Here is a 26,344-nt window from a genome sequence, read left to right as displayed (position 1 = left end):
ACTACTTCATAGTAGTCGTGATAATATTCAATGAGGGTGGCGAGACCTAATATAATGAATATGTGATTTGGGTTATAATTTATTTTATGAAGATGAAAATGATGTAATTGAAGAAATAACATATATAAAAGTAACAGGATTTATAAATAATACTTTCAAATCTATAATGATTCAGAAAAATACTACATTGTATTAGCCAAACCAATTCTTTTATTTGGAAGTGAAGCGTGCATTCTCAAATAGCAACATTTAAAGAGAATTCAAGCTGCAGGAATTCTCTTCACAAGGAAAACGGCAGGATTTATGTTATGGGATAGAAACGAAAGTGCAGAGATACTAAACGATTTGAAAGTTATTTCCATGTTAGAACATCTTTAAAATTACAGAACAAAATGGATTAAACATATTAATAAAGTGGAAAATTCAAGATTACAATTTCTAACTTACCAGTCTCATGGGAAAAGAAGATTTGGAAGACCTAAAAAAGGATGACATGAGAGCGGAGCAGGCCACTTGGCCTAATTGCCCTGACAGGATCCCCCATCTCTTTATTTATTCTTTCTCTTCTTCCCTCCCCTTCATGACTAACACGTCTGAAATGTTTGTAATTTTTTATACTAACAGATTCCTAACTTGTCGGAAATTGGTATCTTTTTTTATAGTAACCAGTTAACAATTTTATTTTTAGATTAATTAGAATATCATTGTGAACTTGGAGACGTGTATTTTCACGCGCGTTTTTCAGAAACATTTATTAAATCATTTTGCCTTGTCCTGGATACAACTGTATTCTAATTTTTTTTTTCAAAATTATTTACTATGTGAAAATTGTGTGAATATTTTGATAGTGGTTTACTTCGGAAAATGTATTGTGATGTTTTTCACTGCAGGTGAACTTGAAGATGGTCCAACAAACAATAGTGAACCTTCAGGCTGCGATGAATTGGATCAGAGCCCATCATTAGAGCTCTGTGTAGCTGCTCTCAAGTTTCTTACCCGCTGTGCAGGCATCCTTGCTTCTATGTACAGCATGCCAGCATGTCCTATGTTTCATACTGCTCACAGGTAAACTATAATTCGTAATCAGCCTAAAAACTCGCATAATTCGTAATCTTGGTATATATTTTTTTCTTCTTAGTCTTCATAGCATTTGGAATCTACTAAACTTGGTAGTGTTGAAATTCTTATCTGTTGACATCGACCTCAGGAATTTATTAAATATGTTATTCTTCTACTTTAATACATTCCTTGTTCCTACAAACCACGGTAATTTTAACCTTGTTAAAATCTGGAGGAAATAATATGAAAGAAAGGCCATTGTATCTTGGTTGACAGTGATGTTATTCACTCTCTTGCACTGCAATAATTAGCAGGAAGACTAGAAAATTGAATAAAATTTAAACAGTGAAGAAACAGATTTCTCATACTTGGATCCTTGGAAAGAGGTCCCTGTCCCAATATCCGAATGGGAGACTATTATTTTTATCTCTGGATACTTTCAGTTTCCAAGGGACTGTCATATTTGGAGACATTTGAAATGCAAAAAAGTAATTGTTTATTAACGGGCACCTTATACTTGGTAGTTATATCACTCTTATTTAGAGTAGCATTTTCTCTGCTCTTCATGGAGTAATTATACTGTTGTGACTCGGTCCCTAGATCCTTGTTTGTTTGTAATAGGTTGCACCACGTAAAGGTGAGAATGGGAATTGGGTAGGAGAGGTTATAGATGGAATGCACTTCTCTGCTGGTACCCTTTTGATGAGAGGAAGAGCGCACTAACATGCATATTGTTGAATGAGTGTGTGTGTGTGTGTGTGTTTGCGTTCGTGCGTGTGCTCGCGCGCCTCTCTCTCTCTCCACTTCACTTGCGTGATTCAGGTTCTGCATATTGCGAATAGATGACAGCATCGTGACCCATTTTTCAAGTTGCACACCACTTTGACGGGCCACACTATGCATGATGTGTATACTTTGCTATAATCTTTTACAGAAATAGACCGATTTCTGCACTTTGTTATGTGGTATCTGTAACAATATGATTCACATAACGCACACAATCATCATTTGGTGTATGGTAGCAGGTTATTTTGCATATTTCGTGGTAGTAACCATGAACTTCCAAGCTTATAAGTGTATGTTGTAAGTCTTGATTTGGTCGTGTCCATTCTCTGTCCATCGTGACTTCTGTGCAGTAGAAGTCTGGCCGTATCTCTTCCCTTTTCGAGCAGCTTTCTTGTAGGTGGTCTGTTGAGTTGGTGGTAGAAGACAGTGATAGTCACATCCTGAGACCTTCGAGCAGAAGTGTTTCCTTGTTCAGTTCGTAAGGCAGCCTGGATGGTGTAAATTCCGAGATACCAATGGGGTGTTTCAAGATTCATGCTTCCACTTTTTCAAAAAAGGCTAAGTCTTTGAGGCTTACTTACTTACTTACTTACTGGCTTTTAAGGAACCCGGAGGTTCATTGCCGCCCTCACATAAGCCTGCCATTGGTCCCTATCCTGAGCAAGATTAATCCATTCTCTATCATCATATCCCACCTCCCTCAAATCCATTTTAATATTATCTACGTCTCGGCCTCCCTAAAGGTCTTTTTCCCCTCCGGCCTCCCAACTAACACTCTATATGCATTTCTGGATTCGCCCATACGTGCTACATGCCCTGCCCATCTCAAACGTCTGGATTTAATGTTCCTAATTATGTCAGGTGAAGAATACAATGCGTGCAGTTCTGTGTTGTGTAACTTTCTCCATTCTCCTGTAACGTCATCCCTCTTAGCCCCAAATATTTTCCTAAGCACCTTATTCTCAAACACCCTTAACTTATGTTCCTCTCCCAAAGTGAGAGTCCAAGTTTCACAACCATAAAGAACAACCAGTAATATAACTGTTTTATAAATTCTAACTTTCAGATTTTTTGACAGCAGACTGGATGATAAAAGCTTTTCAACCGAATAATAACAGGCATTTCCCATATTTATTCTGTGTTTAATTTCCTCCCGAGTATCATTTATATTTGTTACTGTTGCTCCAAGATATTTGAACTTCTCCACCTCTTCAAAAGATAAATTCCCCATTTTTATATTTCCATTTCGTACAATATTCTGGTCACGAGACATAATCATATACTTTGTCTTTTCAGGATTTACTTCCAAACCTATCTCTTTACTTGCTTCCAGTAAAATTCCCGTATTTTCCCTAATCGTTTGTGGATTTTCTCCTAACATATTCACGTCATCCGCATAGACAAGCAGCTGATGTCTTTGTCTTTGAGGCTTAGTTTTTCCATATTAATTTTAGATCATAACTGGCAATAGTGATAATTTTGCAGTAGAAGAGAGCCTACCCTTTTGCAAACTAAACTAATCAGATGACTAGAAGTGACAAATACATTTTTAAGAACTGTTACTAAATATAGACAAATAAAATAAAGGAACAAATCCATTAAGGATTACACATTTTTAGTCTTGTAATTTGATGGATTATAGGAAATACTAGTATGATTAGGTATACAGAATGGATGACGGAAGAATCTGTGAAAATCATAAGAAACTAAGAATAATTCTTAAAAGATTAATTGAATAATAATTGTAATCCATTAACAAAATAATAACTTTTTCTAGATGCGAACACAGTAATGATAGAACTCTGCATCTAGATGGACATTGTATAATATGCAGAAAATTCTAAATATCTGTGAAGTTTAAGAATGTAAGATTCAGACAGCTGGTGCAAGAATAAGAATAGCACATGTTCCAATGGAATCCTGTTTTTACAGATTTTACATAACAGAATTTGCATAGCTTGTCAAACCGAAATAGAAACTCTCAAACACATATTATTAGAACAATACATATAATTACTTAAAAAAAAATAAAGACATGAGTTAACTTCACTGAAAAGACTTCACTCACATTCAGATAATATAGAAAAAGATGCTCTAGAATTTCCCAGTTTCACCTATTACGTAAATAATTAACCACTTAGGTACCCACGTAACAATGGGCATCATCGTGAAACATCTTGCTCATATTTGCTATACATTTCCTTATAGCGTTGCAAGTAACAGTCTTATTATTACATTCACTGCATAGAGTATAAATGAGATTATTACTTTATAGCTTAAAGATAACACATACCAGGTACCACTCCATCTCATACTACCGGCTTACTTTAAACATTGCTAGGGGAGCTGGATACTGGCAGTGTTGCCACTGATTTTCGAATGACTTCTATATGTGCCTGGAAGATTGGGGAGGAAGTCTTCCATTATCAGTCAACTCAAATTGTAAATATGAATTTTGTAGTGCTTTGTAACCAGCATATCTCATGAAAGCTTTTGTATGGATATAGATTTACAAAAGCTCTATATTTAATTCATTTTATAGTACATTAATTACTATTGTTTTTGGAGGTTCTAAGGATAAGCTGAGAGTTGCATTCTTCGTCTTCATCTTTCTTTAAATGGGTTTTGGTTGCTCTACCCCAAACACCATTGGAATAAGTGAGTTTTAAGTGAATTTATGGTGTAAAAAGTTGTCTTAGTATTACATTGTTGCTCCCCAATTTCTGTTTACTACGATTTTTATTAGGTTAAGGCCCAGTTGTACGAACACGGAATAAAGTTCTGTTAAAATTAATTCCATGGTTACATGAGAAATGTATTGTACGAACTCGGAATAGTACACTATTTGGAGGATGTCTTTCGAATAAGCTATTCCATGCTTTCAAACGATGTTAAATTGTTATTTGGAGAATAAATTATAAAATGGCAGCAGAATTAGACATGAATCTCTGATACTGATTGTGAATTACATTATAATATATATTTGAGAACGCGAAAATAAAAAAAAAATGCATAATAGATCTGATGTATGAAATGAGTATAATGATGAAGGATTTCTGACAAGATTTAGACAAAAAATGGACACTGTTTTAAAGGGTTAGGTACAGCTTACAGCAGTAAAATTTTGGAACATTTTTTTCCTCCATTACTGTATCTTGTACAATAATGAAAATTAGTATGTGTACAACACTGTCCTTCTGCTATATGAAAAAAAAAATATTTTTACGAATAAAAAAAATATTTATATATTTGTTTTCAAAATTCAAAATGGTGGAGTTTACTGTACAGTGATGAAGCATTTCCCTCATAACTCAAAAACTATCCAACACTCTGTGATGAAATTTTTTTGTGTGTATTTATGCCTGTCATATCTACAATATGATGCAAAATCACTTCTCAGTTGTGTGATAAAAAATAAATTCATTTAAAGAAAATGGTCAAATATCAGTATTTTCTTCTAACACAAATTAAAAAAAAATATTTATTAAGGAATGTAGTTGAAATAGCATGATATTGTAAACATGAGTTTCAGCAATAAAATAAAAGAGAGAGAACATGAAAAAGTTAACAAGTTTATGAGTTATGAGGGAAATACTTCATCATTGCACAGTGAACTGCCACCATTTTGAATTTTGAGAAAAAATATATGTAAATAATTTTTTTTAAATCGTAAAAGTATATTTTTTTTTTTCATATAGCAGAAGGACAGTGTTTTACAGATACCAATTTTCATTATTGTACAAGATACAGTAATGAAGGAAAAAAATGTTGAATATTTCCAAAAATTTTACTACTGGAATTAATCAATGATGATTTGGAACATATGACAGATAGGTAAAAATATTTTAAATTATAATCATTTTAAAAAAATGCTGATTATTTAAAAAATTAAAATTAAATTTTACACAAGTTCATAAAGCAAGATTGTAATATTATAATACCAGTACTATGTTCTGCATTCCTGTAGGCATTAGTCTGAGTATTACATAACTTAGCTACAGACTCCCAAGCTCTTGCCTTTTGATAGACAATATGACTTATGACAACAGTTTCTTTTTCTAGCACCTTATTACAGTCATTCACTATCTCAACTAGCTTAAATGTATCTTCTGTCTTATAGTTTTGACCTATAATTCATTTTCATTCATTCATTTCTTTATAATAAGCTCTGTAGACAAAATAGTAATAATATGTACAGAAATAAAAAATACTGTTATTGTGAGTACACTTTATAAACAAAACACCATCTCAAGTATTGCCAACCTCTGTTCCAATTCTGCTAACTAACTATACCAAGATTTATTCTGCTATCGTACAACTGGGCCTTGGTCTTTTCAAGTATTGTTCTGCAGTTTTCATAATATATGGGTTTCATTACAGTTTTGGATCCACTGTCACTCCTAGGACTTTTAGGTAATTATATGTAATTGAGCGTATTGTTTATCAGTACTATTTATTGAAAGTTTTGTTCATTAAGAAAGTATGAGTTTTTGGAAGGTTGCTATGGAACTATGGTAGGATGTCAAAACTGCCTTTTGCTACTATTGACACTAAATTGATATATTAATATGTAACCTTCCCTTCTCGTATATTCTTTCAGAATTCAGCTGAACAACTGTCCCCAACAAGTCGATGCAGTTCTCCCAAACATGGAAGTTACCCGGTTTGATGGTGAAGAAGAGGAATCTGTGACAAATGATGTGATGTACCGTGCACTGTGGCCAACACAGAATGATATATCATCTTTGGATGCATTAGATCGGCCTAGCGGTGTGCTACGAGTTTGGTTCCTACTACTGGAAGGACTGGCCAGTGCAACTGTAACGTGTCCTCGCAAGTTTCAACCCCATACTCTTGACACACTGTTCCAGCTACTTCGAGATCTTATTCATGTTCCTGGTAATTTGAGTCAACTTTGAAAGACAAATTACAAGGTGGTGGTATAAGTTATGATGCTGGAGAGACAAAGAATATATTATTTGTTTCTAAGATCCGTCATTTAACTATCAAAACTAACTATTTATACAAAATAACTCAGATTAAATAACATCAATACTACGACAATTTTAATTTATTTAAAAGTTCAGAGAGAAAGATTTATATTGAAGTAAGTGCATTACCTATTACAGTAGAACCCCTTTTTAACGAATCTCTGAGGATTTACTTTTTTCCCTTAAAAGAGGGTTTACATAAAATGGGAAGGGAAGACTAAAATAACTAGTACTAACGTGTGTTATAAACCAAACATTATAATCAATTATAAATATAATTTGGGAAAACGTATTATGTCTTTCCCGTGTTAAATTTTTACATTACCTCGTTAACATGTTTCTGCCTGTTATCAGCCATCTTCAGAACTGGTTGTTGCTGGTCTTGGTGCCTTTTGTTTGTGTTTTCTGTGGGGGGTGTGTTTGTGTAGTGTAATGTGGAGTCAAAGAGTGGTGTGTGTCCTGAAATTGAGTTGTGTGTTGAGAATTTCATTTGGATGTGTTTTTGTGTGTCTATATATTTCGTTTTGTGTCTGTAGCTGCATTTAGATTGGCAACAGGCCATGATTGTTTGGCCAAACACCTGCATAGAATTGGAATATATCAGTCCCCTAACTGCCCATTGTGCAACTCAAACCAAGAAGTGGTTTCGGAACACCTCAAAATCTGTGCTTCAGTGGCTGGTTATGATAATATCTTTGAAAAATATTGGAGTGCAAGAGGTCAAATGACTTTATTGTCAAACGCCTGGCATTAGAAAACAACAACAACATATTTCGTTTTGTTCTAGTGTGTTTAATTTCTGGCTTTTTGGTTGAACATGTAGAATTTCCATGTCTGTGTTGATGTCTCTGTAGGTGTGGTTAGCATTTGTGATGTGTTCTGCATATGTGGAAGTGTTTTGTAGTTTTGTTATGGTTGTGATGTGTTCTTTGTATCGTATTTAAAATAATCTGCCTGTCTGTCCTATGTAGAAGTTGTTGCAGGTGTTGCATTTGAGTTTGTATATGCCTGTGTGGTTGTATTTGTTTGTGTTGTTTGTGTGTTGAGATGCTTTTGTACAAACAAATACATCCACACAGGCGTATACATACTCAAATGCAACACCTGCAATAACTTCTACATAAGACAGACAGGCAGATCATTTCAAACACATTACAAAGAACACATCACAGCCATAACAAAACTACAAAACACTTCCACGCATGCAGAACACATCACAAATGCTAACCACACCTACAGAGAATCAACACAGACATGGAAATTGTACATGTTCAACCAAAAAGCCAAGTCAACGGCAATTCGGAAGGCGGTAGTCTGCTAGCATTTGCGTCGAGAGAGACATAGAAAGAGCAAGGCAGTGTACAACATTGCCATATCGTACTTTACGCACACGTGCAATATAAATAGCACAGGAGAGAATTTAAATTATCAAAAGACAATCATGACCTTAGTCGTTGATTACTGTAAGCATGACACCAAACAAACCCTCTTTCCTTCACTAACAATATTCTTTGCACGTTTCTCAATCCCACACTACATGCTTCTGTAGTCGTTTTTTTGCCAGTTGGCAATGTTGCAGTCAGTATCAAGATGGCCGGCAGTGTTCTGCTCATCAACGTTTTTAAAATAATTATACACCTTAAACACTATTTTCCGCGCCTGCCTGTGCAATACTTTTCTTTTACAGTCTCTTCTTCCATTCATTTATCTTACACACACGCAGTAAATGTTAGTTTTACTTATTCAATGTATTGAAACACTCACGCGTGAACAAACGAACTCGGGAAGTACTTGTTACAGACTGATTCCGATTGGTTCTACTGAACAAGCTTGTGACGTCACATACCAGAAATGCTATGGCGCATATAGCAGCTGACCGCCTTCCGAAATGCCGTCTAGTCTAGAACAATTCGAAATATGTAGACACACAAAAACACATCCAAATGAAATTCTCAACACACAATTCAGTTTCAGAACACACACACACACACTCTTTGACTTTGATTTATTGCATTTCTAATGATATGTTGTACAATTTATTTTCACAAGATTATAATATTCATGTGCCTGTGTTCATGATGGATTTGTGTATGTTATTAGGTCCAGAATTTGCTCTTCATTGTGTAAACCATTTGCTATTGCCCATGGTTCAGAGCTGGCTACGCAAAACAGGTCGCATCTTCCGAGGTTGGGACAACTTTGCTCCTAACTTTAAACAGTGCTGTGGCTTGACAACTGATCTAGTCGTAGACTTTCTCACTCAATTACAAGAAGGTGAGACTTTGTAATGTACTAAAGTAGAGTAGATAATTTAGTTAAGTAGAAAGTTTAAAAACATTAAGCTTCTCTCCTATTGTGCATCTCATTAAAAAATTCGCGTACACGCATGCACCCACTCGCACCATCGCATGCATGCATGCGTGCGTGCACACACAAATTTTTTGTTTTGCCATAAAGTGTTTTATACGAAAGTTGTTGGTACTAAAGGAAGTAATATTATGTGTGTCTCAAAAATTCAGGTGTATAGAGAGCTACAAAAACTTATTTTTATCGATACTCTATAATAATTTTTCATATTAAATTTTGAACCTGCATTAAATGTTATGCATGTAAACATAAAGATTTCATACATGTCACTGGATATTCTTTCAAATATTAATGAAATTTCTTTCAACGTCCTTGCAGAACTTATACAAAATAAGTAGACATATCCACGTAGAGTAACCCATGTAACCAGTGCTGTCACAATAATTTTTTTCTTGGCCATACGCCCCACCCCTTGTTTTCTCCCTTGAAGTATATTTTACTCTTCTCTCTCTATCTCACCGACTGTCATTTAATGATTTTTTTAATATTAAAGAAGTAGTAGAGAAATTGTTTTGCTTTACATTTTAATTGTATAACAAGTATGATTTAAAGAATACACCATATAGCACCACCATAGAATAACACTTGTCTCGATGAATCTTGAAGTGTGTATTTGCAGTACTTCTTGTTTTTCAACCATTATTTTATATAATTCTGGATAGTGCTGCAGAGGTGGACAATTTTTCTTTATGAACATCAAAGAAAATACATTAGGAACATAAAGAGATGATCTAAGATCTGTACGGATCTCTGCATACAAAACTTAGGCACCCATATGGCGTATAGCTCCATACAGACAAAATTTTCTTTTCTCCATAGGTTAATTTAAAAAATTGTAGGTTCCCATACGATGTATGGCCCCATATGGCCTCCATGACAGCACTGCTTGTAACTAAACAAAACACTAAAAAAGTCCAAACAGCTCAACCATTGAACTAACAATATGAATAACAAAATCAATTAAATAAATCAACAATGAAATTTTTTCAGCATGGGGATAAAACTCATTTCTCTTACTGAAAGGGGAAGAATTGAAGTGATAATGATGGTTGGTTATGGTGACAGCATGAATAATCGATAAGAAATATGGGATTTGTTTGTAGAATAGTGCAAAAATTTAGTAAAACATAAGGTAAATATAAAGAATAAATAAGTATCTGGAAGATAAAATTACAGTAGAATTCCTCGTATCTGGAAACTGTGGGACAAAACCAGTGCTGCATAACTGAATTTTCCAGTTAATTGGAAAATAATTTAACAGATTATTTCAAACATATTAGTACACCCGTAAAGAAGTGCCGCCATCTTGAAAAGGCTGTTTTCAAACCTACCTATACTTCGTTCCATAATGTCTGACAGGAGATGTAAACAGGATAATTGCTATTGAACCAATGGCAGAGGTCTCATTCCAGGCTTGTCTTGAAGTTGGACAGGGTAGAACGCTTCAGACTGCCCTACTTCTAGATAAGCATGGAATGAGACCTCTGCCATTGGTTCAATAGCAATTACACTTCTCTCTCTGCCAGTATTGTTTGCATTTCCTGTCAAACATTATGGATCGAAGTATAGAATGCTAATTTGCTATCCTGGAAGCTTCAGGGACTCAGATCGTGAATTAGCTCTTCTGCCATTTGTAAAACAACAAAATAAAGTACCGGTATGTATTACTCACATAATGGCTTTAGTACACCCAAAAGCGGCATATAACATCGGAATTTTGTAATAACATCACAATGAGGATGTATATTGCACATTTATATAATATATAACAGAAATCTGTGGAGCGAACAAAGGTTCTTTTCTGTTTTAAAATGACGGTATTTGGTCTCACTTCTGGATGTTATAGAAGACAAAAGAATATTTAAAAGTCTTAGGCTGGTATTCATAGTCGACACTTTATATCACCACTTTGCAAAGTGACACTTTTGACGAAAGTGGCTCTTTCATACTAGTGGTATTCATAGGCGATTGAAGAAGTGCACTTTACAAAGTATCACTTTACTCCAGCAAAGTGTAGAGTTACAATTTGGTTGGTAATAGAAGTCCCACAATGCCTTTCAAAACAAGTGAACAAACAATAACAAATTATAATGTTTGTGATTTGAATTGGGAGCCTAATTGATCGCGCAAGAAAGAAAATATATATTTAAAGTTGTTTTATTTCAATTTCTAGTTTTTGTTGACGATAGTTTAGATTATTTTAGTCAGTTCAGATATATAACATTTTATTAAATAGTTACTGTAGTGATACTGCTGGTGAAATTAGGTTAGGTTTTGTACAGTACATAGCTGATCCATTAATTTATATAGTTAGATTAGGTTCTGTACATATCTTTTTCATTCATATATGCCGCTAAGTTTAATTTTGTATGTATCCGTTCCACTGATTTATATAGTTCGGTTAGATTTTGTACATATCTTCTATTAGTTTATATAGTTAGGTGAAGTTGGATTGAGTAGGTTAAGTTTTGTGCATATATATATATATATATATATATATATATATATATATATAATTAAATTTATATCATTAAGTTAGGTTTTATACGTTTCTCCTTCATTGATATATCGTGTTATTTCCTTTATTTTCATTTTTGTCTTTTTCGTGAATAGTGAATAGAAGTAAAAAAAGAATGAAATAAACACATTACTACTGCTATTATTATTATTATTATTATTATTATTATTATTATTATTATTATTATTATTACTATTTTCTCTCTCTCGTTTCCATTATTGCCTGCTCTTCAGGAATATTTTGAATGCCAAATGTTTCTACAATGCATAACAAAATAGGCCTAGGCCTAATAGTATGAGATCTCTTTTCATGGTGAGGTTATGACTGCACATGAACTAGAGACAGTAGATGTATTGCTTACCGACGTGAAAATATATATTACCAGTATCAAAACAGTAATGATTATATCAACATCAAGATAAATCTTATCTCAAAATACAGGTAGTCAACAAAAATCAAAATCATTTTAAACCCAATATAATTATGGAATCTGCTTAGAAGGCAGGCACGTGAGGTCTCTCATTGCCAATTTTAGATAGTTATGCCTACATTAGATTGAAGTTAGTTTAATATTATTTAAGTTAAAAAATTCGTTTCAGTAATAAAAAATAGGTTATATAGGCATATCTACCTACATATCACTTCATCGAATTGAGGTTATAAATATACGAATGTTGCTACAGAAATATCTGAACTATAATATTATATATATTAATGTATGGTACATATCTGTAGCATAGAATTTTAATGCAGTCAATAACTGCATTATTGGAGGCACTGGCAAACCTCTATTATTCGTTTTTGTCAACCAGTCATCGAAAAGATTAGCAATCTCAATAAGTTTCTTTATCAGATTGGAACCGGTTTTTTAAATTCTATATCATTATAAAATTCCACGGGATTGTCTTTAGGCCTATCTCTAATGTAGCGCTTTTGTACATTGTGCCATCTCTTCCGCACGTTCTAATAATCGACAACTTCCAAGACTTTACTCGAAAGTGTCGACTATGAATACCAGCCTTAGTTCCTTCTTCCACCGTTCGATGCGCATGACATCAGTTGTTCAAATTATTGCATACCCAAAATTTCATATTTTGACTTAATTCCTTTTAGCTCCGACCAATTCATTTGTAGTAGATGTCATTCTGTGTAAGTTGTTTTATATTTATTTTTATTCAAGATTTATTTACAGTATTTTGCTTATGTATATATTAATAACATAATATTCTTCATTTTTAGGTAAAGAGTCTCCCGGCATGCCTCAAGCTACATTGATGTTGAAACAACTGCTGTTGGTCATGGTGGAGTGTGTTGTGCAGCCAACAGAAAGTATTGCAAGATTGGGTTGTGCATGTATCAGGTAAGACACATGTAAAATTTTTAATGTAACTTAGTGTATTTATGTGTGTGTAAGTTTGTGTGTAAATGTTACTGCTACTTACAGACCTGTTACTAAATCAACATATTACTCTGTGAAAAGATTTATTAAATCTACATACTTAGACTTCAACAAACAAAATTTGATAACACAACCTGCATCATAACCCACAGTTAATTCCCGATTTACCACGAAAATCGTCTGTAGCTGCATTTAGATTGGCAACAGGCCATGATTGTTTGGTCAAACACCTGCATAGAATTGGAATATATCAGTCCCCTAACTACCCATTGTGCAACTCAAACCAAGAAATGGATTCGGAACACCTCAAAATCTGTGCTTCAGTGGCTGACCATGATAATATCTTTGAAAAATATTGGAGTGCAAGAGGTCAAATGACTTTATTGTCAAACACCTGGCATTAGAAAACAACAACATGTTACATATAAAGAATAGAAGGAATGAAATTATTTTTGGGGATTTTTCTCACACTGTATTCCAATATATTTTTTTTAAAATTGGCTAATATGCCTGTAATTTGCAGTGTAACAAAGAAATTGTGTAAAAATACCTGATTTAGTAGGCTACTATTGATGCTGAAAATATGCTGCTTCTCCAAAATATTAAAATGAGTATTTTTACTTTCTCCTTATACGAAATATTATGATGCTGCAAACATCTATTGCGAGATTTTCATAAAAATACACTTTTTCAGAATACTGATACTAAAAACATCGTTTGCGTGTGCAGTTTGTTTGAATGCGGAGATTTTTCGTTTAAACAATTGGATGAATATTGTTAATATTATTTAGTATGTGTGAGTCAGTTCAACTTAGAATGACGCACATGAAATATTTTTATTACTGAAAAATGAATGGATCTTTATACAATATGATATAAAAATCACTTGGATAGTGGGAAAAATAGCTGTTTAGAAATTAAAAAAAAAAAAAAAAATCATATAACAAGGAAAGTTGGAGACAGATTTCACCGTTTTCTTGAAAATTCGAGAACTGTTACACTAATTTGTAGCCAATGTAATGAGTAAATTAAAAATAAAGCTCATTTCTCAACGCAAAACTAAGTGGTCATCTCAAGTTGACTACTGAGTGGATGTGACTGCAAAGATGATGCAAGTCCTATTAAAATTAGCACATTTCGATACACACAATGTAATATGTATATCCACAGAGAAGGCTTACATATCACTGGGCAGTGGCAATTCCTCCATGAAGGATATGAGAATGATCCTACAGTTTAATTTCGTGCCTCTGAGGATAGAAAACATTTTAATTGCAAATTTTGATTTTCACTGCGTCCCGACGTAATAATTTCCTGTAAGCTTCCACTTTCTGTCGTGAGTTGTCACCACTGCACAGCTCAGAAATAATTTCCGAGGAACCATCCAAATATCTTACAACAAACGGTTTTTTCTAACAGTGAAGTTAATGGACAGGGGAGAGTGCAGAGGGAGGATATGACCGCATATCCTAATACTACGACTCTTTTTTCTGGGTGATGGAGACCCTGTCAGAGACTACAATAAGAATTTTCAAGTACCCTTGTAGTCTTCTTAAATGCAGTTCATTGGTCATTTTAAAAGAATAGAATAAACTAAATAATAAATAATTTAAAATGATATGATATAAAAAAATAAAATGAATAAAAAACAAAATTACATATGCATAAAGATAAATAAAATAAGCTATAATAAATACAAGAATTAACAGGATTTTCAGATGATAGGACAGCCGAAAGAATATCTGAAGTTGTATTTGATCATTTAGAATCATTTAACTGTAGCAAGAAATTAATTGCGCAATTGTATGATGGAGCATCGGTAAATATCAGGCACTACAATGGCTTAGGAGCCATCTTCGCAACTAAAAAAGGGAGGAGAATCGAACTTCACTACTAATAAATTGTCAGTTCCAGAATCTGAGTCAAAGACTAACATACGCCTACTTGTATTGATTTTGCATGCTCTATTATTATTATTATTATTATTATTATTATTATTATTATTATTATTATTATTATTATTATTATTATTATCATTATCATTATCATCATCATTATCATTATCATTATTATTATTATTATTATTATTATTATTATTATTATTATTATTATTATTATTATTATTATTATTATTATTATTATTTTCTGTCTTGGTCATCAGTCATCAATCTCATATCCTACATACAAAAAAAACATCACGAGTCGCCACTGCACTAGGGAACGGATTTCTAGTTCCATACCTATTTTCTTTGCTATGTCCTAGACGTACGTATGTTATTCAGTAATCTTAATGTTCAATGTTTCATGTACACAGAATCCGCCTATTAAAATTCTATATGACCTATAATGTCTAAATGAACCATAAACTCCTATAAATGTCTAAAAACTATGTTTGTGTCTGGAAAGTGCTTTTTTTTTAATACTTTGCGTCTATATTTAATATAAAAAATCCGGTACTAAAATGAAAAAAAAAAAAAAATCCCAAGAACTACAAAGAATGGAATTAAAAAAAAAAACTCTTATAAGAACTAGTCTGTCAAGTTCGTTTCATATTGGTCTTAGAAGGGAAGGGAAGAAGATTTTACATAATTTCCTGAAACCAAAGTTCGTTTGGAAAAGTCCATCCTAGTGTAAATTGGGTGGTAGGTTATTCAGGTTTGGTGAGAGCTTACAAATTAGTTTTCGTGACAGTGCATCCCCATTGTGCGAAATGAAACCGACCAATCAGCAATCAGTCTCTTTTACCGATAGCATTTCAGTCTTGAGTTCAGTATACCATATGTACGTATGTATGTACATAAATTCCACCTGTAATGGAATATTTAGTGCGTACTAAAATTATGGAATGTTATCTGTACATGAACTCCTAAAAGTCCTAAATTTGATTTTATGAAGTCCTAAATCTCTCCTTTTTAGCACCTAGAAATCCGTTCCCAACACATCACAATTGGAATGCACAGTGTTTGCATAGTGATTGAAAGTTCCTTCAAGTCCTCTTCAGTAACAAATTCTTTCTGAATGGGCGATACTATAGTCCCGTTGCTCTGATTTCCAGCAGCCAATCACGTTGCAGGTCGGCTACATTTAAACGTGTGCGTCTTGTGATTTGCTGATGATGTCGTTATACATTTCCTAAGGCTCGCTAAATACTTAATATAATCACCCGCCATTTTGGCTGTTTCGTTGGTGTTTGCAGAAAGCACACGAGGACGTTATTTGCCACTCAGTTATTTGCTGAATTACATTGTGTTTGATTTATTATCATAGAAACTATGACATGATAATGTTTAACGGTGTGGCAAATAGATTCCTCGCCTGGTAGCTCGGCAACGAAGGAACAAAAATGACGAACGACACTACCTACCTAGACTTTATAGAGCCTTCACTTCCTAAGACGTAAGCAAAGAGGAGGAATAACAGCGTCGTGACTATAATTCGAAAACAACCCGAAATGGATGTGTGAATTCATAACTCTGGTGCTTGGTGCTCCTAAGTTATGGCGTGGTGTAGTCTGCTAGGCAACTTGATTATGCGACCATATTGTTTGTTGAATCATCATCATCATCATCATCATCATCATCATCATCATCATCATCATCATCATCTTCTTCATCATCATCATCAGCTTCAGGGCTTGTTCCGGTCTCATGAATTACAATTGTTGTATCCATCTCCTTCTCGGTCTGCCAACATTCCTTACACCTTTCGGTTTATAATTTAAAATTAATTTTGGAATGCAGTCATCTTCCATCTGTTCTAAATGCTTCATCCAATCATTCCTATATTGAGATATTTTTTTTCTGTTAATTTGAATATTTTGAGTTCTTTTCGAATATTGTCATTTCTTTTCCTATCCCATAAAGTATATTCAGCCACACCTCTCAAAAACTTCATTTCTGCAGCTTCTATTCTGCGTTTTTCTTTCTTAGGTATTTAGAACCCAAAATTCTGCACCGTACATCAACATAGGAACTGCTACCACTTTGTAAAACTTAAGTTTGGTGTCTTTCCGCGTAACCTTTAGACATCTCTTTATTGTACCATATATGTAATTGAATTTATTTATTTTATTTATAAAGTCTTCGTTTTTCAAATGTGATGTGTTGCAACTGAGGTAATTAAAGCAGTTGACCTGTTCAATAGGTTTTCCTTCTAATATAATTTTAGCTCTTATTATTTCCGATCCTCTAAATGTAAACACTTTTGTTTTATTAGAAGAAATGTTTAAAAAGTAATTTTTACTTACTATATCTAATTTGAATCAGATTCTTTGCAGATTATCTTCTGAGCTAAAGATTAAAACTTGATCGTCAGGGAACAGTAATGTGTCTAAGAATGTATTATTAATTTTAAAATGTTCATATAATTCCGTCATAAATGTTCTCACGACTTTGTCAATAAATATGTTAAACAATAGCGGGGAGAGGAGGCACCCATGTCTTACTCCTTTGTTTATTTTTGTAATAGTATTCTTCCTGTTATTTGATCCTGTTTCTATTACAATTTTATTTTACATCTTGATTACACAACTTTTAACACTGTATCACTTTGGAATATGTATGATAAGACTTTCGTCTTATCATAAATATTCCGAAATTTTATTTTCTACATACATGCTTTTTATCACTGTTATAATATGTTGTGGTATACCTTTCTGGGCCATTATACTCCATAATTTGTTTCTATTAATTTTGTCAAAGTCCTTTTCAGAATCTATAAAGGCTGTATAAGTTGGTATATTGTATTCTCTGTGTTTTTCTATTACCTGGTTGATTGTAAATATGCAGTCAGAGCAAGTTCTACCTTCACGAAATCCATTTTGAAACTCTAAGATTATATTTTCTATTATTTTGTTTAATCTGTTCTTTATTATCGATGCATAGATTTTGTAACAAGTATTTAAAATACTTATTCCTCTGTAGTTGTTACAGTTGTGTCAGTCTCCTGTTTTAAAGACAGGGCATATTTTTGCTACTCTACATTCTGCTGGTATATGTCCAAATTTCCAACATGTATTTAATAAATCTAATAATCGTTGGTGCAGCATTTCAAAGGCATTTTTAATTAGTTTGTTGGAACATAAGTCAGTAAACTTCTGACAATTATTTAACAATATTGTAATGTGATTTCTTAATGATTTACAACTGCATAAGCGATTAAGAATGTGATTTCAGATTGATGAAACCACTGGACATTTCCTGGAATAATTCGCCAGAAATTCAGTAATCTGTTTGGTGTGCACTAGATTGGGTGAATTAGACCACAGTAATGATCTCTATGTTCTCGAGACTTACATCTCTTGACTCTCTTGTATGAGGGTATGTAAAACAGAATTTTTTTTTTGTACAGAGGTTGCTGTGCCTACTGTATAAGAAACTTGAAATAAACAGTTATCCATGATATCCAGCACATTTAACGAGCAATAGAGAAATAATAGAGTGTTGAATGCTGCTTCGAACCTTAGAGAGACAGCAGAAACTTATTATATAATGGATCCCATCACATTTGACTCTGCATGGAAATATGGCTGACCAACTAGTGAAAGGAGGAACTACACTCTTCAAACAACTTAATAAAACAACACCACTATTATAGTCTAAATCAAAGAATAGGATCAGAACTGGATAATCAGTACATAGCATAGGCGGAGAGAGAACAGTTTCCTTGGGGGGGGGGGGGCAAAGCAAAACCATAGAAGCCCGATAAACAAGGTTATGGCGGACATTATTTACCTTCTTCCCTGTTATAGCTTGACTGTGGTACAGTATATCGGAATATGATCATTTAATGAAGGTATTTTCAGGGGCAATTTCTTACAGTGTTACATCCATATCTGTGATATTTTGGACCGAGTTGTATAGGGCTTGAATTGTAGGTCTACTACAAATTATAATAGGGCATAACATAAAACAATCTCCCTATTTTTTTCTCTCATACACAAACACATGTATTCATCACTAACACTATGTAACAGTGGTAACAGAAACTTTTTTATCTGAAGCTTACCTTCCTGAAAATACCATATGGAATGTAAATTCTAAGTATTTTACTTAATCTCTCGTCTTTAAGTTTACACATTATACCAGGATCAGTTTTATTTTTTTCTGCATTGTTCTGCAGTATGTTATTCATATTTCTCCAAGTGGCAGCCTGAACATCTGCAGATTTCTAACACCTGAGTACAGGCTGTTGCAAAAGAAACATTACAGTGCTTCCATTCCTCAAATGAGTTATAGAAATTCTTATACATCCAGAAATTGAAAATAAATATTATAGTCCAGACACATGTTCTGAAGACATTAATTCGTTAATTTAAGCACAGAAACTTAATCATAAACAAAAGCAAGAAAATCTTTTGAATTCAATATTTTCTAACGTTAATAGAAAAAAAAAAAAAAAGAAGTTCAGACAAGTTTGAGGGGGGGCAGTGCTCCTCCCTGCCCCATAACTTCGCCTATGATACATGGAATAAACAAGAAGAATGAATCACTTTCAAAATGAGATAGAATTACTTATGACTCTTTCCAGAGAAAAGAAGCAATTGCAAAATTTAGGCTATATATGGAACATAAATCGTCTGGCACATCATCTACATTGCATCAATGTACTATTAAATTCCAGCAATTGTGTGAGATGACGGTTATGTAAAGATCTCACCTATACAATGAATGTAAACCACATATCAACATGCACAGGACTGTGAAATTCAACAGTATTTAAAACTATTAACAGAACTACAAAAACAAATTACGTTGCAGTGAATACAAAAAAGTCACAAAAATAAAATGAAGAATTGCAGCTAAGAAGGTATGAGTATGTTATGAAAAGAGAATATAGATTAAATACAGAAGCCCTAATTTGAAAACCAGAAAAAGAAGAAGGAGGATGAGAAGAAGAAGAAGAAGGAGGAAGAGGAAGAAGAAGAAGAGGAAGAAGAAGAAGACCGCAATCCACATGGGCAGAGGAAATGAAGAGTATGTAGGAAGGAAACCTGACAGGTGAAGACAGGTTAGATCGAGAGAACTGGAAATAGAAGGTATCTTTTATTGAAGGAATCTGTGTTATCACAGAAAATTCCTTTATATAAAAAATAAAATTTATAACTAGTCGTAAAATTTTCTTCCACTCAACTAAGAGATTGATTAAAACAGCATTTTTAAAACTAATGTAACCTAAACATTACGGAAATAGAGCAAAGGCACAAGGACTTCAATGATACAAGAATAAACACAGAATTTAAGAGATCAAGTAGAAGTGTTAGGTACATACCATTTAAGTTTCAAAATGTGCAGTCAGAATATATTCCTAACCAGGAACAGTTTAAAACCTTGGAAAAATCGGTCAATAGGAAGGAATATTTTTTCTAATAAAAGATTACGTACTTTTCACAGTCAATTATAAGCATAACTTTCCTATAAACCTACGTGAGATTTTGTCCATAAGTTGTTTTTACTCTTACGATTTTATTTGAAGATTGGTTGACATGTTACATAGAATCTCATTATAAACAACCAACACCTTTCCATATTTCTATTAATTTTGAATACTAATTATCAGAAATATAAAAGTAATATTAGAAGCAAATACATTATGTGAAGAGTTACATCATGGAAATTTATAGAAAATTAATTACTTAGATTTAGTTAAACCATACAATTTGCATTTCAAATATTATTTTCTTCTTTTAGATTATAAAACATGTCTTCTGTGTGCAGTACATAAACTTAAGATATAATTTTTTTCTTAGGTATATAGTATAGTATTGTATTGTATTTATTTACATTCCATGGTATTTGTACATTGCTTCACAGCTAGAATATGGAACATGTAAAAAAAAAAAAAAAAAAAAAATCTTAATAGTACTACAAAGTCTTAATTGTAGTCACAGTCTAGTTGAAATGTATGAAGAGTTTTACAATATACTAGTACAACACAAGGGGTTAGTATCAATACTTGATACAAGACAGAAATATTCATGCAGAGTTGCTGAATGTCCTAAATTCACCTACAGAATAGAAGGTGTGAGAAATTAGGTACTTCTTTAATTTGCCCTAGATAATCTTATGTTTTGAGTTTGATTTTTTTATATCCATAGGGAGGCTATTAAAAATGTTGTTGTTGTTTTATAATGCCAGGCGTTTGACAATAAAGTCATTTGACCTCTTGCACTCCAATATTTTTCAAAGATATTATCATGGCCAGCCACTGAAGCACAGATTTTGAGGTGTTCCGAATCCATTTCTTGGTTTGAGTTGCACAATGGGCAGTTAGGAGACTGATATATTCCAATTCTATGCAGGTGTTTGATCAAACAATCATGGCCTGTTGCCAATCTAAATGCAGCTATAGATGATTTGCGTGGTAAATCGGGAATTAACTGTGGATTTTGATGCAGATAGTTCCATTTTTCCCTTGAGATTGTGTTATCAAATTTTGTTTGTTGAAGTCTAAGTATGTAGATTTAATAAATCTTTTCACAGAGTAATACGTAGATTTAGTAACAGGTCTGTAAGTAGCAGTGCTGTCCTTCTTTGCTAAAGCATCCGCATTCTCGTTTCCCAGGATTCCACAATGGGATGGCATCCATTGGAATACAATTCTTTTATTGAGTGATATTAATAGAGAGAGCATTTTAGTTATTTCTGCTGTTTGAGATGAAGGTGTGTGTTTAGAGACTGTTGATGGAATAGCTGCTTTGGAGTCTGACAATATAACTGCATTTTTAAATTTATTGATGTGGCATAGAAGATTCTTGAGTCTTTCACTTATTGCAATGATTTCTCCATCAAAACTTGTTATTCCATACCCAAGAGATCTATAAAGTGAGAAGAGACAGTATGTTTATTGTCATATAACGCACTCCTTTTTTATAGCACGATAGACTTGCAGATGGAGAATGAGAGAATTTTTTTTTTGGCGAGTATTTATGCTATGAATTATTGCATTAGTTACAAAGTTTTCATGATTACATACGAGAAAGTTTATTAATGAAAAAAATATACTGACATGCCATGGGCATTATTTGTAATTTTTTTAAAGTGATCCTACACGATTCCTTAGATTTGGCACATACTATTATTCTAATTACTCTTTTTTGTAGTAGGAATATACTGTTACTATCTGTAGAATTTCCCCAGAATATTATTCCAAAACTCATTACCGAGTAAAAGTATGCAAAGTATATTGTTTTTAAGGTATTGATATTTACTATCTCTTGCAGAGATCTAATAACAAAACATGCTGAATTTTGTTTGGGAGTAATTTCTTTAATATAATTTTTCCAATTGAACACGTTATCGATTTGTAAGCCAAGAAATTTGGTTGTAGTATATTATTTCCATTTCTTTCTCTATGTGTTGAAAATGATAATTCAAGGAAATGAACTACAAATAATGTCACTGGTAATGTGTTAAAGAACTGAGTAGTTGTAAAATAAACAAAACTTATAATAAAAAGTTAATATCCTCTTCGTAACACTGACACTTTTTAATACAGTTTGTTTCTCCAGTCTATAATGGGCCATGCATCGGCTATATGCCTAGTTATTGTCCTGGTCACTATCACTGTGTGCTGTCACAACCTCATGGTGCATGGGGACATGAATTCGGCTGTGTTTTAATAAACACACAACAGGACTACATACCTCAGTTCTAGTTCGACTGTGGTTGAGTTATTTCTCTCATTTGTTGTGAGGCAATCGTCAACAAATATTCATTGAGAGAATGTATGCACATATACAGTATGTACAGACAGAAAAATAAGTGTGACAAAACTAGGCAAAAAATTAGGTATAAATGTCCTAACAGGCCAATTCCATATAGAAATACAGTATTAAATTTAGTTTATAGATTTAAGAACAAAAGAAACATTTTGCAACATTATTTGATGAATATATAGAGCATTTCACGGTGTATTTTCAGCACAATAACACAACAGCATATACTATTAATGTATCCATGACCGACTATGGATATTTGTGTGTAGCATTAGTAGAAATTTGTTGCCTTCTTATTCCCCAGACTTCACACCTTGTGAAAGAGGGAACTTTTTTTTAAATTATCGGTTCTATTAATACCAGAGGGTGGAAGCATGTTATCTAACGAAACTTATAAACTTGTACTTGCTATTTGGGAAAAGGAAATTGTACCAGAACAATGGAAGAAGTTCGTAATTGTTCCTATCTTAAAGTAAGGGGAAAATACTAACTGTAGTAGTAACTTTCGAGGAATATCACTTTCGTTGATGTACAAAATTTTGTACAATATTCTTTTGAGAAGATTAACTCCATATATAGATGAAATGCTTGGAGATCATCAATGTGGTTTTAGGCGTAATAGATCGACTATTGATAAGATGTTTTGTATCCGACAGATATTGGAAAAAAATGGGAGTATAAGGGTACGTAGTATTTAAAAAAAAGGCATACGATGGAAGAAGTTCGTAATTGTTCCTATCTTAAAGTAAGGGGAAAATACTAACTGTAGTAGTAACTTTCGAGGAATATCACTTTCGTTGATGTACAAAATTTTGTACAATATTCTTTTGAGAAGATTAACTCCATATATAGATGAAATGCTTGGAGATCATCAATGTGGTTTTAGGCGTAATAGATCGACTATTGATAAGATGTTTTGTATCCGACAGATATTGGAAAAAAATGGGAGTATAATGGTACGTAGTATTTAAAAAAAAGGCATACGATTCAGTTAAGAGAGAAATTTTATATACTGTAATATTCTTATTGAATTTAGTGTTCGCAAGAAACTAGTTCGATTAATTAGAATGTGTCTCAGTGAAGCATACAGTTGAGTCTGTATAGGCCAGCTTCTGTCTGATACTTTTTTTCCATTCACTGTGGGCTAAAGCAAGGAAATACACTAACACCCATACTTTTTAACTTTGCTCTAGAATATGCCATTAGGAAAGTCTAGGAAAACGGAGAGGGTTTGGAATTGAATAGGTTACATCAGCTGTTTGTTTATGCGGATGACCTGAATATGTTAGGAGAAAATCCACAAACTATTAAAGAAAACACGGAAATTTTACTTAATGCAAGTAAAGAAATAGGTTTGAAAGTAAATTCCGAAAAAACAAAGTGTATGATTATGTCTAGTGACCAGAATATAGTACGAAATGGAAATATAGAAATTGTAAATTTATTCTTTGAAAAGGTGGAAAAATTCAAATACATTGGAGCAACAGTAACAAATATAAGTGACACTTGAGAGAAAATTAAATGCAGAATTAATATGGGAAATGCCTGCTATTATTATTCGGTTCAGAAACTTTTGTCATCCAGTCTGCTTTCAAAAAAATTGAAAGTTAGAATTTATAAAACAGTTCTATTACTGGTTGTTCTGTATGTTTGTGAAACTTGAACTCTCACTTTGAGAGAAGAACAGAGGTTAAGGGTGTTTGAGAATAAGGTGCTCAAGAAAATATTTGGAGCTAAGAGGAATGAAGTTACAGGAGAATGAAGAAAGTTACATAACGCAGAACTGCACATATTGTATTCTTCGCCTAATATAATTAGGAACATTAAATAAAGACGTTTGAGATGGGCAGGGCATGTAGCACATATGGGCGAATCCAGAAATGCATATAGAGTGTTAGTTGGAAGACCTGAGGGAAAAAGACCTTTGGGAAGGCCGAGACGTAGATGAGAGGATAGTATAAAAATGGAATTTCGGGAAGTGGGATATGATGGTAGAGACTAGATTAATCTTGCTCAGGATAGAGACTGATGGCGTGCTTATGTGAGGATGGCAATGAGACTCTGGGTTATCTGAAAGTCATTTGTAAGCAATTAAGTCATAGAATGGCAAAATGAATCCTACAGCCAACAGTAGATAGAGACAGCAAGCTATGATTGGGTACCATTGTGCACTACCAGAAAGAAAGTACTGGTAATATTAGTGGAGGAGCTGTCACTGGTGCCAGAGTTGACAGTCCAGAGATCAGTGTTCTTCCATTGTTTCTGCTCGGCATCACTTACGCGTTTTCACAGCTGGAGTTATTCCTGCCACTCTTAAAAGGATTGTTAAGGGGTATTCAGGAAAGCACCCTCTTTTAACATTCGGTGTTTATCCAAGGAGAGTATTATGTAACTTTAATTGGTTGGCTTCCACTCACCACAGAGCTTCAGATTGATATAGCTCTCAGGAATTTGTGTACAAGTGGACATTCCCTCTTCAGGAAGGGTCCACCACATATCTCACAAATGCAAGGAGTTGCGCAATGCAAACGCAAGTTAGATGACCTACCAAACTTAGACGAAATTCAGGCCAGTGAGGTATACTGCCACAAACCAAGGAGTTGCAGCCACTCAAGATGTGGCTGAATCCCGGGAATATCTTCATCCACCATTATAGGTCTTGGGATCCCTATGCATGATACAGACATGTGGGAACAAGTATGCTGTTATGGTTTTGACGTTCCACAAGCCTAGAAATTAATCGTGATTGAATTGCCTCGTATCTCCTTTCAAGGACGGTTAATTATAATTATTATTCCTCTGACTATCTGCCATCTCGGGGTGTGCCTACAAGATAGCTGAACTTGTAGATTTGGATGGGTGGTCGAGTAGAGTGCTGAAGAAGCAGTGAAATGTTTGTACTCTCTGTCAAGATATTCATACTTGATATGTGGTCTTTTATGTCTAATACTGTTTAGAATGTTTGCTAAACAAACTCTTTTGATGGATCAGTCTGTGCCTGTTGATGGATAACAGTAAAAATTTAGTCTGTCATAAAGAAGAAAATTTAATTATTGCTTGTTACCAGAAAGGTAAGAATGCAATTGATATATTGACGATTTGAGGTTATGAAAGACAATTGAGTGCTCGTTCCTGTTGACAGTGAAATTATAAACATGTAACTTAAAGAATATTAAAATACGAGTTTTTAAAAGTATTGTTTAGACTAATATTCTGTCAATGAAAGCAGATCATAAGAAAAAAGTTGTATAAATTCCAATAAATTATCAAGGCTGAAGGTCTGAAGGTGCAGGGAGTTCCTATGCAAACCGGTCCCATTCCAGCCTCTACCTAACAAAATCTGTTGGTAGGTGGCAAGTGGTCATTCGCCAGCATACAGACAAGTCCATACATGTTTCCCTATGCAGATCCTTCCTACTCCATTCTTCACCGCTTAGCTTTCTCGGAATGGGAGCTCCACACTAGCACCATATAAGCTGATGGAACATGACCACCTGGGACTGATCTGC

At 33.6% G+C, this 26,344-nt stretch overlaps 1 protein-coding gene across 2 annotated transcripts in view; it reads left to right on the top strand.

The window, feature by feature from the left end:
• Window positions 1–26,344, top strand: part of LOC138716537 (brefeldin A-inhibited guanine nucleotide-exchange protein 3) — a 210,775-nt gene that overhangs the window by 107,970 nt on the left and 76,461 nt on the right. Inside the window, exons 23-27 of one of the 2 annotated variants that reach the window (XM_069849693.1) lie at window positions 891–1,065; window positions 6,226–6,258; window positions 6,446–6,744; window positions 8,937–9,110; window positions 12,961–13,081. In XM_069849693.1, the coding sequence (XP_069705794.1) occupies window positions 891–1,065; window positions 6,226–6,258; window positions 6,446–6,744; window positions 8,937–9,110; window positions 12,961–13,081 (802 nt within the window). The remainder of the gene's footprint in view (window positions 1–890; window positions 1,066–6,225; window positions 6,259–6,445; window positions 6,745–8,936; window positions 9,111–12,960; window positions 13,082–26,344) is intronic. The other variant, XM_069849694.1, reaches the window with a different exon arrangement.

This window comes from Periplaneta americana, chromosome 16 (genome assembly GCF_040183065.1).
Source record: "Periplaneta americana isolate PAMFEO1 chromosome 16, P.americana_PAMFEO1_priV1, whole genome shotgun sequence".
Taxonomy (NCBI): Eukaryota; Metazoa; Arthropoda; class Insecta; order Blattodea; family Blattidae; genus Periplaneta; species Periplaneta americana.
Note: the sequence above shows the minus strand (reverse complement) of the source record. Positions and strands in the feature narration are given on the sequence as shown.